The 12,197-nt window shown below is 30.9% G+C and overlaps 1 protein-coding gene across 1 annotated transcript in view; it reads left to right on the top strand.

Moving 5' to 3' along the window:
• Positions 1–12,197, top strand: part of LOC118201113 (ataxin-10) — a 77,612-nt gene that overhangs the window by 20,710 nt on the left and 44,705 nt on the right. The window contains exons 2-3 of the mRNA XM_085819321.1: positions 2,685–2,858; positions 5,212–5,279. Coding sequence (XP_085675447.1) covers positions 2,685–2,858; positions 5,212–5,279 — 242 coding nt within the window. The remainder of the gene's footprint in view (positions 1–2,684; positions 2,859–5,211; positions 5,280–12,197) is intronic.

The raw sequence follows: 12,197 nt of genomic DNA, 5'->3' as shown, positions 1-12,197 counted from the left end.
TCGACCATACGCATTTCCTTCCTAGAAACAGTACACTTAATAATGGCTACAAGTAAACCTTCATTTTTCATTTACACACCAGTCAATTAATGCTTTTTTCCCTTTCATTCCAAATTGTACAGAAACTTCAAATTGATCATACCATATTCAGCCATTTTACCATGTAAACCACAAAGTAACTATGTACTTCTTACACAAAATCCGACACACACTCTCCAAATCGTTTCCCACAATTCCAATAGACGGCAACCACGCAACCAATTATGTCATAATAGGGTTTCCATAACATTCAACTACTCAGGTTACCATAAATGAAACAACAATGCAGGAATAATCCAAGGGGCACCCTTAAATCTACTCTAACCCTTATATTGTAAGTTGACAATCATGAAGTCCATTGGTAAGGAAATTTTTTACTTTGGTGATCATAGTATTTGTCTTTTTTACTTTTGGCCTATACAATTACTAAAATATTAATCCATTCTTGCTCATCATTTTGTTCATCATAATCATCATCCTCTTGTTACAAATGTGCAGTTGCAGTATCTATGATTTTCAAGTTTTTATTTATCATGTTAAGGGCCTCAGTATGATGATGCTACTAATACTGCTCAGTTACTACTGATAATTACTATTCAGTTAATGATGCTACTAGTGCTTGAAAACTGTCAAGAGTGGTACATGTGCAAGGAAAATAAATGATTAATATTTCTACAATGTTTTGAAATAACATATAATACATGGTACAAAAGCTGCATTTCTTTATTTCTCATTCATTTTTTGTAGATTAGTTTTCAAAATCCCTTACTCTTAAAGGTATGAGGAATAGTGTACTTCAGTGTGATCTTGTATTTTAACATTGGTATATTTAATAATACTGTATACACTGTGTTCACAGAAGTTCTTACCTGCCCTTCTTTTTTTCATAATCATTGGTCATAGATGTGTACTACCAATTACAAAATTGTTTCAAATGATACAAATATTCATGTTTTAGTGTTTTTAAATTTAAAAAAGTAAATTTTGCAAAACAAATGAAGTATAACATTTTATACATTCTTCTGGTCCCTATATTTATATTTAGGAAAAATGTGTACTTGTTATAAAAGCACGAAGTGTTGGACTCCCACATGACAAAAATTGACTAGAATATTTCATTTCACAATTTGCTGTCTTTATGTCGTATTCAGTTTGCATTGAGGGGTCAGTTAATAAATAAATCATAATAATTTAAAGTTGTTCCCACCCCATAAATTCCAGTGATGTTTTTTTTTATTTACTAATATCTTTAATTTATCATTTTGTTACATTTTCAGGGTTTGTACAGTCCTTAAAAATACTTAGAAGTCCTTAGGTGTTTTGGAAATGATTTTTTGGTTCTTAAAAGTCTTAAATTTCAGTCAAAACTGGTTAAAGGTCTTTAATTTTACTCATCTGACATTTCTGTCTGGTTTTTTATGACTACCATTTTGAGTGTGAATTAACATTTTGGGTGATTAATTTTTTGGTGATGCATTGACAGATATGTATTTGAGATGTTAGCGTTTTAATTTCTTCTTACTTCTTAATATACATGGTAGATACTCAAAATTACGCAGGAGGCCTTGCATTGACTAAAACATAAACATTTCGAAATAATTTTTTTTTTTTTTTGCGAATGAATAGTTCATAAAATGTTAGCTATATGCATTCTGTTATTATGTGGTGCTAAATTTGATAACTTTCCTACATTTTGGAGATTTCAAGATCAGTTTGTATATGAAGTTTTTTTATTCGAAGATTTATATTTCAAAAAAGATGCATAGGTTTATTTAATATTTTGTATTTTAAATACTAGATGAAACACAAGCAAATCAAGAGCACACATATATAGTACACTGAGTAATTATTACATACTGCCATAAACTTTTTCCACCGAAAAGTGTGTTTTTCTTTATGTATGAGCTATTGCAGCAACAGTGATAATATACGCTACAACTTTGTCAATATTATCCAGGGTTATTTGTTATTCTGTGTAAATTAAAAAAATCATACCAAATAGACTGCCCAATTGGTACCAGATTTTTTTAAAAATTTCATTCTATTATTATTTGTTTTATAAACACTCAGATGTGTCCACCTTGCTGATATAGTTCTCATCTATGTGATAAACTATGGCAGTATATGCAGTTGGTCAGAGTCACAGTTTTGGGTCATAGGGTTGTAAAAATCCTGGAAATTAATGGGACAATTTCTCTGGACATGGTCCAGAGAAAGAATCCATGATAAACCCCAAAAAGTGACATGAAGATTAAGTTTGAAGGCTCTAGTGGCAGCTACCTTAGCAGTGGCTACTACCTTAACAATGTAATCTCACCATCCTGTGTGTTTCATCCACTTATAACAGTATTTTCACAAGTAATCTTTGTGGTAAATTTTAAAGGTATTTTTGCAAGATCTTCATAATACTCTGTTGTAGTGAGCTCTGGCAGCTTTCTTGTTGAAAGAAGTAATAATTACAGTTTTCATTACTTAGTTGTCTGCTGTAATAGCAAATATGAATGTATTAAGGCTTTGTGTTTTTTTTTTTTTTTTTTTTAATTACAGAGTAATACTGAAAAACTGTGAATGATATAAGTAAACATAGTAATTTTTTTTTGGTAATTTCTCAGTCTTGAAATTTAATATCTTTTATTATCTTATAGATCTGAACTAAAGCAATCTCATTGGGAAATCATGCACATGATTGCTGGTAATGGTTTACAGATGTTGTCGAAACATGCTTATCAACCTGATGAATTAGATTTCTTTGCTGAATTCTTGAGATTTTTAAGGAATTGTTGTGCTGGATCGCCTACAAATCAGTATTTCATTATGAGGTATTTATATCATAAATTTATAGTACTTATGTATTAATGCAACTACATTAGTACAATTAGTCTCTTTCTTTCAGATGAAAATGTGAAAGTTACTTATCAGATGCAATCTGACGACTTTCTCTACTTTTAAAATTGATTCTCAAACAATCAATGTTTATCGTAATTCGGCAAACATTATTTACATATCAAAGGCAACTTGAAATGTAAATTTTAATTATTAAATAAGGATTTTATGATTCATTAAAAAATAAAACAATGTTTAGTGAAATCCTTCTAATATTCCCTCCCCTCCATGTATATAATGATCTTTTTTTACTTAAAAAAATTACAGAATTCCAGAACTTGATGTTGGACATAACCTTGCCATATGGTTACTGAGTATCTATCAGACATTACTGAGTAGACTAGTTACTGAGTATCTATTAGACACTTCTCATCATTATTCCTTTTAATAGTTTTGGGAAAAAAAAAAAAGAAAAAAAATGTATTCTGCAGAAATTTTACTGTAGTTTCTTATGCAGAAATTTTACTGTAGTCTAATTCCACATATGCATAATTTAAGATTGAGTTTAAGGGGAAAATATTAAGATTTTTCATAACAATTCTTGGTAAAAAATTTGGTACTCGGGACCAGATTCAGAAATATATGCATGTGTGTACGTAGGTATGTCTATATATGTGTGTGTATATTCTCATATATACATATGTATGCACACTGCACACACACAAAAAATAAATAAATAAATAAATAAATGGGACAGTTCTATATCTTCCATTCTACTAGCTGATTGGCGAAATTCAACTTGCGTTTTTCACCTCTCGAAAGCACGGAATATGTATTAGATTTATATATAGCATTGTTCTAATGTAGATATTTTGACACAAAATTGGACTTTTTCGAAATGACATGCTAATTTTTTCCCCATATTTCGATTCTAGGATTCAAATTATACCAAATTGCCAAGTTTTGTAAAAATTGCATGAGTAGATTTTAAAACATTAGCTGTCAAAATTTTAGCTCCTCAATGTTAATTGAATTTGATTTATATTCATTAATATCCTTTTTTATTAAACTTATTTGATTCTTTCTTTGATATTTCGAAATTTAGGTTCATTCCAAAAACATTTGTCTATTTCTTATGGTTTATTTTTAAATAATTTTTATAAATTTTTTGAAAGAAGTGTTGAGTTATAATCTATAAAGGTTTTACCATCATCTTAAAGTAGATGTATTTCTAAGCATACCTGCAAAAAGTTAGTTTTTTATTCAAAATGTCCCAAGATATACGTGAATTTATATATTGACGCATTTTGAAATTTTTCATATTTGTTGAAAGCTATAATAGCATTAAATATCATTTAGGCACTTTGTTTCTACAGATTTATGTAGACTGTGAATGGCAATGGTAAAAGAAAAATATGATTAGAATAATAATGTTTTAAAAAGATCAATGTCCTTAAAAGTAATAAATAATTTTCTTTAAAATACAGTAGTGAAAATTTATTCTTAAACAGATAAATAACGTTTTTGTGTTGTAGTTGAGTATGCATTTGCTGTTGGTTTATGCAGATCAGAGTTGCTAATAACAATGTTAAGTGACAAGTGGCACCAATGAAATTCGATGTTCTTAGCTGCTCTTCTCATAGACAGGGCTGTAACTTGTGATCTTTTGTTTCAAAGTAAGATGCTTAGTGATTGTGCTAAAAGAGCTCTTCATGCAAACATATTGAAGCAGTGTCTTTTCTGGGCAAAAGGAGTTATCAGACTGGACATTTTTTTCTTTTTGTATATAAATATCTTCTGTGTTTGTTATAGTTAATAATTCATTTATCATGTTTTATTTAGATCATAATACAAGATGTAATCATAGCAATGGAAAAATTATTTAAATCATTCTTTAAGTAGTTAACTATATTTTATTAATGCATTGTGAAATGAAAGTACACGTAAAAGAATTTTCATTTGATTTTTAAAGGAGCTTGGTATTTCTTTGAATATAATAATGAATGATAAATTAAAAAAAATATACATGATACCAGAAGTTTCAGGGACTTCAAGAAATTTTTTAAATTGTATAAAGTTTTTTCCTTGGCACTAAGTAATGATGATACGTTGTTATGAATATTCATGCTTTTGAAATCTAATAATGTATTATGGCTTTATCTGGGGGGGAGGAAATCTATTCCATAGCTATTTCTAAATTTAATAAAAATATTTTGCTCATCTTGCTAAATATTACTATTTAGTATATTAGTAATATGTGGTATAATCTTGTGAAATGTTTGTCTAAAATATTTTAATATCAGTGTAATTTATATTTGCAGTCATTAAAACTTATGTTTTTTCTTGCAGTTCAAATACAGTTTTTAATTTTGCGAAAAAAATAGTAACCTATTTCTTGCAGAGAACTGGCGAGAAAGGTATGTTTAGTATTTTCAATGTTGCCAATATATAAACTACATCACAAGTTGGCTGTTTTTTTTTTTTTTTTTTTTTTCTCCCCTTAGTGAAATAATTTATTTTTAAGGCTGCACAAATCTTCTATTTTTTAGGGTGTATTTTTTCTAAATGGAAGTACCGAGACAAGTATTTGCTCCTTATCTTGCATTTTTTGGGGTGTGGAAAGCGTAGAATATTAGGCAGTAATTTTCTTTCCTACCTTTTCAGCATTTATTATTGCCTCAAAAGTTTCAACTGCATCTTTCTTCTGCATGTAATTCGTGGTAGTATTTTGATGTACAGGTATACACTCTTAGTTATTTGAAATAATGTTGTGCACATTATTGCACACATTTCTTGATACTAGGATCCCTTTGATAATACTCCACCGCATGCTGTTCCATAAAAGGAAGGTCCCAAAGTTTTTAATTATTTTTTCTAAAATGCAAGAGAAAAAGAAATAAATGGCAATTATATCCATCTTTACGGCAACTGAATTAATTTATAGAGAACTAAATGGGTTTACATAAAATGTAGAGCCTCCATAAGAGGCAGCCTGTGTCACCAGTTTTAAGATTATATGCTGCAAATAGCATTCATTATTTTGTTGTGTGAAAGAGAGTATTTCAAACCTCTTTCCACTACTGGAAAATTAAACCTGTCTAGCAAATGACAGCCATGTTTGCAAAATCAAAACATGTTTACAAATCCTTGAAAATACTTGTGTCAATGACTTGTAAACAGGTTTTTAAATAATGACATGTAATAATTTTAGTGAATTTTTTTTCTGTGTTGAACCAATGACATAATGTAAGATGCTACAAACAGGAAATGTTGAACCTCAGTGTACAGTGTGTAACTTTAATACATAAAGGTTCTCTGTTTACTTAGTTTTATATCGAGCACTGCAGTTGTAATATGCTAAAAATGAATAATACAGTACTAAGTCCAAGATCCAGACTCATCGGGACTTCGGCAGTACCAGATTTGGAATTTTTTTGGATATTAGATCATCAGTTAAAATGTAGTAATATGGCATGTGGAAATCATAAAATTAAAAATATGAAATTGTGATTTATGAAATAATGAAGCATCTATGATCTAAAGAGTATCAAAATTCACACACACACACAAAAAAAAAAAGCTTATTTATTTGTTTACTTTATTAAACATTTCTTTCAATGTAAGTTGTTTAAGCTTATTTGTATTTTGTGCTAATAATTTATTTTTGTAGGCAGCTATAATTTCTTGTTCTGGTTACAAAGTTGTTCAATTTTTGTATTAAATCATTAAATAATGAGAATTCTGACTAACCTGTCAATCGAAAATTTAACGTTTTCAATAATCTCTGTTATTATATTCCCTACTGGTAGTGGTATTTTCTGGATCTAGAACCACACTACAGATTTCACTGTCTATTAATTGATTGATGATTGTCATTGCAGTGAAAAGCTTTTGTTATATCATCTTATTACTGCTTCTCTACATTTCTTTACAAAATCCATTAATTGGAAAATTTCACCTTTGGCTTGTGATATCCAAAAACCTTCAAATTTGCAGATATCATCATTCTCACCATGAAATATGGTAGCTGGCCATGTATTATGCCAAGTAATTTAAAAATGATCTGGAGACATATCCTACCTTGATCTTGCGATGCTCCACACAGCAAATTTTATGCTAAAATATTTTTAAAATTCTTGAATATTCTTGCCATTATTCAAGAAATTTAACATGGATTTAACAGTGCTACTTTATACTTACGTTTCAGTATGCACGCTATTTTGATATCCATAGGCTGAATGATGGGCATACATTTTGGAGGAGTAATAATATAGATACATCATCTTTCACTAAAACTTTAAGCAATGTATGAGCCAAATAGTTATCTATAATAATGATAATTTTTGCATCATCAGGTAAACCAACTGAATTCAAATGTTGCTGGGCCTCAGGTATGAAAGGATTTTCAAACAAATAAGTCATTAATGCTTGTGTCATTCATGTTCTTTTATTTGCACAATATATAAAAGGGGGAACTAGAGGTTTTTCAGTGAATTCATCTGCAAATAGTTCAACAGCTTGAGTATCAGCTGAAGCTTTTTCATCTGAAATTTTTATTTGCCTTATACCATGGTGGTTTCTAAACTAGGTTAACCAACCTGTCAAATATGTGCACTCAGTTTTTAAGTCCATTTCTTCATGAAATATTTTGGCTTGAGCCATTAGCATTGGAACCATCAATGGTATGCCCTCACTGCAATGCTGTCTTACCCATTCAGTCATCACTTTGTTGTGATTGTCACTTTTAGCATAACAAATAAGTTTTCTGTTGTTCATTACAAATGGAGTGTCAGAATCCACAAAAAAAATTTAAAAGTTTCTTTTTCTGTTTTCTTATATCATATAGAGTTGACTTTCCAATGCCATACTCTTTACATAATTTTGAGATGGATATACATTTATCCATTTTTTTTTTCAGCAATTTCACATTTTGTTTAACTGACATTGAAACATGCATTCACTTTTTTTGATCCTGTTGCAGCTCCAGAATTAGAAACTCTTTTCGACGTAATCGAAAGTTTAAACTTTAATTTTCATACAATTGCTGTAGTAATTGACTGCAAAAAATAATAAGCTGAATCAAATCAGAAAGTTAAGGAATGCCACAGTCTGCTATATTAGCTGAAATACCTTGGAATAAGTAAAGTATAATTTTAGCCTAGCTTAATAGCATCCTCTAACATTATTTGCTCTGTATCTTGAGATTGGCGATGAAAGACAAGTTGTTCTGCTAAATTTTGTCTTGCTTCTATCACACACTGACACACTTAACCCTGAATTATATTGGTTTAGTTCTTTATTATACTTATGTCTATTTCTTGCATATGCTTAAGGCTTATCAGAGTCTTGAATAAATAAATTTCCACATATATTTAAGGCTAATTGAGGGCCAGTGCTAGGTATTTTACTGCACTGCCCGGTGTGGCCAGAGGGCTCTGGTGCCAGTTCTGAGTTAATGTAAATAATAAATTAGTTATTCTTTATTCAAATAGTACTAAATTTATATACTAAATGTAATCTTCTGGCCTATGGCTGTCATTAACAAAATCTATTTCTAGCATATAGAGACATTAGGATGTTTTTGGAGGTCCGAGAGATAAAAAATTAGCAACGCCTTCACTGGGAATCGAACTGCGCTGAGTGTGCAGACCACTACACCACGAAGGCTTGTTAAGAAGGCGGGAGAAATACCTTATATACTCCCCCTTTAAAGGGTGACTGGGGTTTTTAGGGGACCCAATTGCCAAATCCTGGTGAGGAGAATCATCATCCAACACTCTTTTAGTTTGGGTGCCACTGTAGAGACATTAGGTATTTTTTTGGAAGCAGGCAAGATGAAAAATTAGCAATGCCTTTGCCAGGAATCAAACCGCGGACCTCTCATATACACGTTGAGCATGCAGACCACTACACCACAAAGGCATGCCAAGAAGGCGGAAGAAAAACCTTATATATTTCCTTTTTTAAAGGGCGACTGGGGTTTTTAGGGGACCCAGTCACCAAATCCTGGGTGTAGAGAATCATCATTCAAGAGCCTTTTAGTTTGGGCACCACTGTAGAGACATTAGGTTTTTTTGGAAACCAGAGAGATGAAAAATTAGCAATGCCTTCTCCACGAATTGAACTGCGGACCTCTCAATTACGTTCTGAGCGTGCAGACCACTACACCACGAAGTTTCGTTAAGAAAGAGTAGGAAAAGTACCTTATAAGCATATGGAAAGAAACTTTTGTTAAATTTTTCCTTGTTAACATTTCCTGGAACATTTAACTTAAATCTGTAATCATCACCAAGTGTAATGTCAATATAAAAGGTTACCATACTCTTTGTTAGTCAATTTCTAACATTAAAAAAATTAAAAAAAAAAAAAAAAAAAATTAAAAAAAAAAAGAGTTGTTTAGGCATCGGTGCATGATTCATTGCTGAAGTGTTGATCAACATGCGGTGATGAAATCAGAATATAATAAATAATGATTTGCTAGGGTACTGCCAGGAATATTAAATATTAGTATGTGTAAAATGAAAAATGTTTCTGTGTAGAACGTTTTGGTTTGGGAGGAGATACACAGCTATGGAGCCAAATTATTGGTCACACAAATTTATGCTAAAATGACTGTTTCTTCAATAACAAGGTGTTTTATTTAATGCCAGAATGAAATTAAGAATTGGGACTCTCCACATGTTTTATTATTGGGGGGGAATCAAATGTGTGTGCATAAAGCATACAAAAAAATTTCATTAAGGGGGGGAGGTTGTTGGTGGCTTTGAGGTCCGGATTTTAGATCATTCCAGATATTGTGCGTCCGGATCTCAGACTTCATACTGTATTTATTTTTTATTTATTTGTTTTATATAAATATTACTTTTGGATCACCAGCCTCATAAAAAACAGAAGAAATGTTAATAACTAAATGGAATATAAGGAATTTGATTTCAGCCTCATTGTTCATTGCAGATTTATAAAGTGTTGTTAAACAAATTATCTTAATACCAGGCTTATAACAATTTTAAATTTTATTTCAGTTATGTGCTGTATATAGTGCAGAGCTTACGAGTTAATACGCAAAATTCAGAAATGAAATAAATCAATTTTTTTTAAAAAATTTTAAATCATTTTAGATTTATCTATTACAAATCTCTGCTCAACAACACAGAGTAAAATGTTCAACAACACAGAGTAAGTATGTCAGTTAATAGTGGAGTTTAGAAATAAAAATAGGTGTAGGTAGAGTCTGTTGTGTTAAGCCACTTTGAGAGTGCAAATTCAGTTTTTGAAAAAATTCAAGCTATGGTCTTAATTTTTTTTTTTTTTTCCTAATTTAACATTATATAGCAGTTTAGTTCATTCAGCATAGGTAATATCATAAACAAGAGGCATGATCTAAGTAGAGCAAAAAGTAGCAAAAAGGCATGTATGATTACAAGACTTCCATAGAGGTGAGGAGGAGTTACTTAACTGTAACTTGTAAATGGTTGGATAATGCAAGCTTCCTCCTATAAAGGCTCTAATAAAACCAAGAGAAAGGCATTTTGATTTTGTTGCAAAATTATACTTATCCAGTGCTGGCACTAAATCACTTTGTTTGGACACATTGCTTTACAATGCCTTTACAAGTTTTTTTTTTTTTTTGTTTTTTGCTGGGGGCGCTAAAAGTCCAAAATATTCCGGTTAATCAATTTTTATAGTTAGTTGAATGCTGGATAGTTATGCTTTTTACTATACTTGCAAGATAATGGGGTAAATGAAAGAAGATTGTGCCTTTTTCATTTTTATAAAAACTTTTCATTATTGAATAATATAAAAAGTTCGTCATGTTTGTCCTCCATTATATTTTCAGGCACATCATTATTGATTTCTGTTTCATCTTCACCATTATTGTTATTCTGATCGATAAATGTTGTGTAGCAAATTCACTTAATTAAAGTGTTATTATAGTTAGTTACAACAATTTAATTTACAACTTATTAAAAATTAAATTAATATTCTAAATTTATGCTACACAATGTGTATTTTATTTAATAAATGTTCTAATTTGTTTAATTTTAATTGGGATTTTTGTACAAAAAATTTGGTACATTCTTTTCACTCGTTACTTGTAAATGCGCTGAAACGCACAATGGAATCGGATGCTTTTCTGCATAATAATCTTGATTTTATATTACTTAAATTTAACCATTATTAATTTATACTACTAGAAGCAGAAAAATTAGCTCCTTAATTTAAGATCACTTTCAAGAATCTAGCTTTAACAGATTTTAAGATTAAGACACAATAACACGCTGAATAAATACTAATTCAGAATTTTTAGGTATAACGCTCTAATTTTGTAGGTATAACGCTGACTTTTGTTGTTTGACTTCTGAATTAGATTTTAAGATACAGTAAATTTTTTAACTGAAATTTCCATTTTGCAGTGTATGGAAAGTATGGGGGAGGAAACTGTAAAAACGCAGTTGCTAACAAGTTCTCTTGCATACACAGTTAGGGGATTTCTGATAGGGTTAGTTTATTTTTGCCAGCTCGGCCTTCACAGGTGTTCCAGTTCGGCGAGATTTCTCTCGATGTTTAAATTTGTGTTTAGTTCAACGACTGGGAAAAAGGAGAAATTTTACAGAGCATGAGGCAGTCATTGTAAAAACTGGTTTTGTCACAATTTTGAACGTATATTGGCATCGATGGTAACCTTGTTTAACAAAATGGGATGATTTCAGAGTGAAGGCCACTTTTTGCTTACTCTCGCATGATGTACACAATGAAAAAGTAAGGGCTACAGATATGTCTTCGACTTTTGGAAGTCTGAGATGCTTCTCGCCAAATTTATGGGGGCCGTTCACCCAAGTGGTTGTGAAAGTCCTTTGGACATTATATCCGTGAAATGTGAAGAAAAGAAAACAAAATTATAATCTACTTGACCACTCAAATCATTGCTTATAGTTATGTTCCTGATTAGTTAAATTCTTCAACTGGTTGAAGATTCACTTTTCGATCAACTTACAGCTACAGTGGTCTTTAACAGTTAAAATCCTTTTTCGATTCAGCGGTTAAATGTCTGTTAATTTTCGAATATGCTCCTTATAAATTTTTTTCAATATCTGAGAAATGTGAGCAGTGGAATGTCGCTTGTCCCAGGAGAGGTCCGGAGAAGGTTTTGATCTTCGGTGTGTTTACTGGTGAGCGTCTTCATTATCTGAGGTAGACCTGTGCCGGCCGCATGTCATCGTAGTTGTCCTTAAAGCTACATGTCATCGAAGCTGTCTTTAGAGCTGCATGTTATCAAAACGGTACTCTAGAACTTTGGTTCTACTCATCAGGCTTCTGTTCAGTTAATCCTGCTC

This window comes from Stegodyphus dumicola, chromosome 6 (genome assembly GCF_044657685.1).
Source record: "Stegodyphus dumicola isolate Sdum_Otavi_A_Nest chromosome 6, ASM4465768v1".
NCBI lineage: Eukaryota > Metazoa > Arthropoda > Arachnida > Araneae > Eresidae > Stegodyphus > Stegodyphus dumicola.
This window is presented reverse-complemented; position numbering and strand designations above follow the sequence as displayed.